Source organism: Octodon degus, unplaced genomic scaffold, assembly GCF_000260255.1.
Source record: "Octodon degus isolate 3935 unplaced genomic scaffold, OctDeg1.0 scaffold00010, whole genome shotgun sequence".
Classification (NCBI taxonomy): Eukaryota; Metazoa; Chordata; class Mammalia; order Rodentia; family Octodontidae; genus Octodon; species Octodon degus.
This window is the reverse complement of record NW_004524586.1, coordinates 13129522-13131670: the sequence shown is the minus strand read 5'-3', so window position 1 is coordinate 13131670 and position 2149 is coordinate 13129522. Positions and strand designations below refer to the sequence as shown.

The window sequence follows — 2149 nt, the reverse complement described above, 5'->3', positions numbered from 1 at the left end:
GGAGGCACACAGGTGGTTTCTCTGTTCTTTGCCCTGCGAGCAAAGACCAGGAATCACCCGCCATGCGGCACTTTTCACAGGGAGGCCAGGGTGAGAGTTACGAGGGCACCGACTGCCCCCTCCTTTCTGTGGCTTCCGAGAGTCTGTCTAGGCTGTCCTTTTCCTTCATATGATCCTAAGTTTTTTTTTTTTTTTTTTTTTTAAAGATTAAACACTCATTTACATATTTTATTTGGAAGTGTTTACACCAGTACAGTGAAACTAAAGTTTAGAGAACATATGTGATTAGTTTAGATATCATCAGTTTATTATAAAAGAGACATGGAAATTATGTACATGATGAAAGACGCAGAACTTCAGTGGAATGGGCAGCATTGTGTGACGCCACTTCAACAGTGATTTACTTCACTCTACGTATTTTCCAAGAATGTCACCATCTCTAAACAAGAAATAATCCTTGTCGTCTAGAACTACTTTGGTGCCTCCATATTCTGGAAGAAGAACTTTATCTCCAACTTTCACACTAACTGGTTGGATCTCTCCACCCTTCCCCTTGGAGCCGGACCCCACAGCGACCACAGTTGCCTGCAGCACTTTGCCTTGAGATTTTTCTGGAAGCATAATGCCTCCTTTGGTGACAGTTTCAGCGGCGCTCCTTTCAACCAACACGCGGTCAAACAGCGGGAGAAACTTCCGAAATGCCTGTCCTGCCATGGCTCCTGCCCCGCAGCTCGCTGCACCGCCACGCCGCCTCCGCAAAGAGAAACCTACTCTTCTGCCCCTGGACACGTCCTAAGTTTTTAAAAAAAATGCGTCTTGAAATATTTGAGCAAATCGTTGTCCAAACCCTGGAAAGCTGGTAAACAACACAGTCTGGCAGCCTCCCTCCCCGCTCCATGTGACAGGAAGATCTTGTGACCTCTGCTCCTCCCTCCTCATCTCCTTTCTGCTGCTTTATCTAAATGTCTCAGGCTAGCCATTCTTACTGTTTTTCAAGGCACTGTTTATACTTGGCAGTGCATTAACCTCTTATTTTTTTAGACCTTTCTTCTGGGATATTTTTTCTTTTCCCTGAAATAAACCTTTTAGAAGTGGGTTTCATAAGATTCTGAGGCTACCAAGTTTTCTCAGGTTAGTTTGCCTCCACACATCTTGTTTCTCCTTAACTCTGGAAGTGGAATTCGGCTTCATCTACAATTTAGGCTGAGACAGGGCGTGGTGGTGTGCACCTGTAATCCCAGCTCTAGGGAGGCTGAACACAGACCGATCACTATGAGTCCAATCTGTGTAGTGAGACCCTGTAGACCCTGGACTAAATACTTAAAACAAACAGACAAAACAAAACAAACCTAGGCTGCTCCGCCTTCCTGCCCATCATTTGAGACCGCAGTCCGTCCTGAATAGCTCTGTTCCTTGCCAGGAAGAGCCTGCTGCTGTCCGACTGTCTGTCCTCGTGGCTAGTCTTTCACTTTTTCCAGCTCTTTGTGCATCTTTCCACTGTCTCTGTTGTTTAACCATTTCAGTATGTAGCTGTGAATCACTTTGATTTATTCTGTTTGGGATAAGACACAACTATTATCCTTAATTTTGATTTCTTGAGGCAGGGTTTCACCGCATAATTCAGGCTTCCCTTGTGTTCACTGTGTAGCCAGGCCGGCCTCAATATCCTCCTGCCTCAGCCTCCTGAGTGCCGGGATGTATGGATGTGCCCCAACTACTGGCTGACATACTTCTTAACTTTGAGAGCTCATGTGTTTTATCAGTTCTGAAACATTTTAGCTATTTCTCTGCTTCATTTTCTCTTTCTGGAATCTCTGTTGGGTTTGTTTTAGACTTTCTCCTTCTAGTCTCATGTCTCTTCTTTTATTTTATTAATTTTATTGAGAAATAAATACCAATGAGACAGTTTCAAAACTGATTAGTAAGGCAGTTTCAATAATTAATACATCACATATTGTTGTCTTCCTAGTGGTTATTCATAGTACACGATGCAGACATGATATCCTGTCCAAGCACTGTTAGTACAAATCTTTCTTCTCATTGAATTAAGAGAAAGTAGCTGCATATCTATCTTAACTATTTTGAATATACAGATACAAAATGGTTGCTCATTTGTATCCCCTTTTTTGTTTAGTTTTGTCAGAGGTGG

The 2149-nt window shown here is 43.0% G+C and overlaps 1 protein-coding gene across 1 annotated transcript; it reads right to left on the bottom strand.

Moving 5' to 3' along the window:
• Positions 1–205: 205 nt before the first annotated feature.
• Positions 206–753, bottom strand: LOC101567540 (10 kDa heat shock protein, mitochondrial). The gene has a single exon (XM_004625568.2). The coding sequence runs from the start codon at positions 712–714 to the stop codon at positions 406–408; it is 309 nt and encodes a 102-aa protein (XP_004625625.1). The 5' UTR covers positions 715–753; the 3' UTR covers positions 206–405.
• Between the last annotated feature and the right edge of the window lie 1396 nt (positions 754–2149).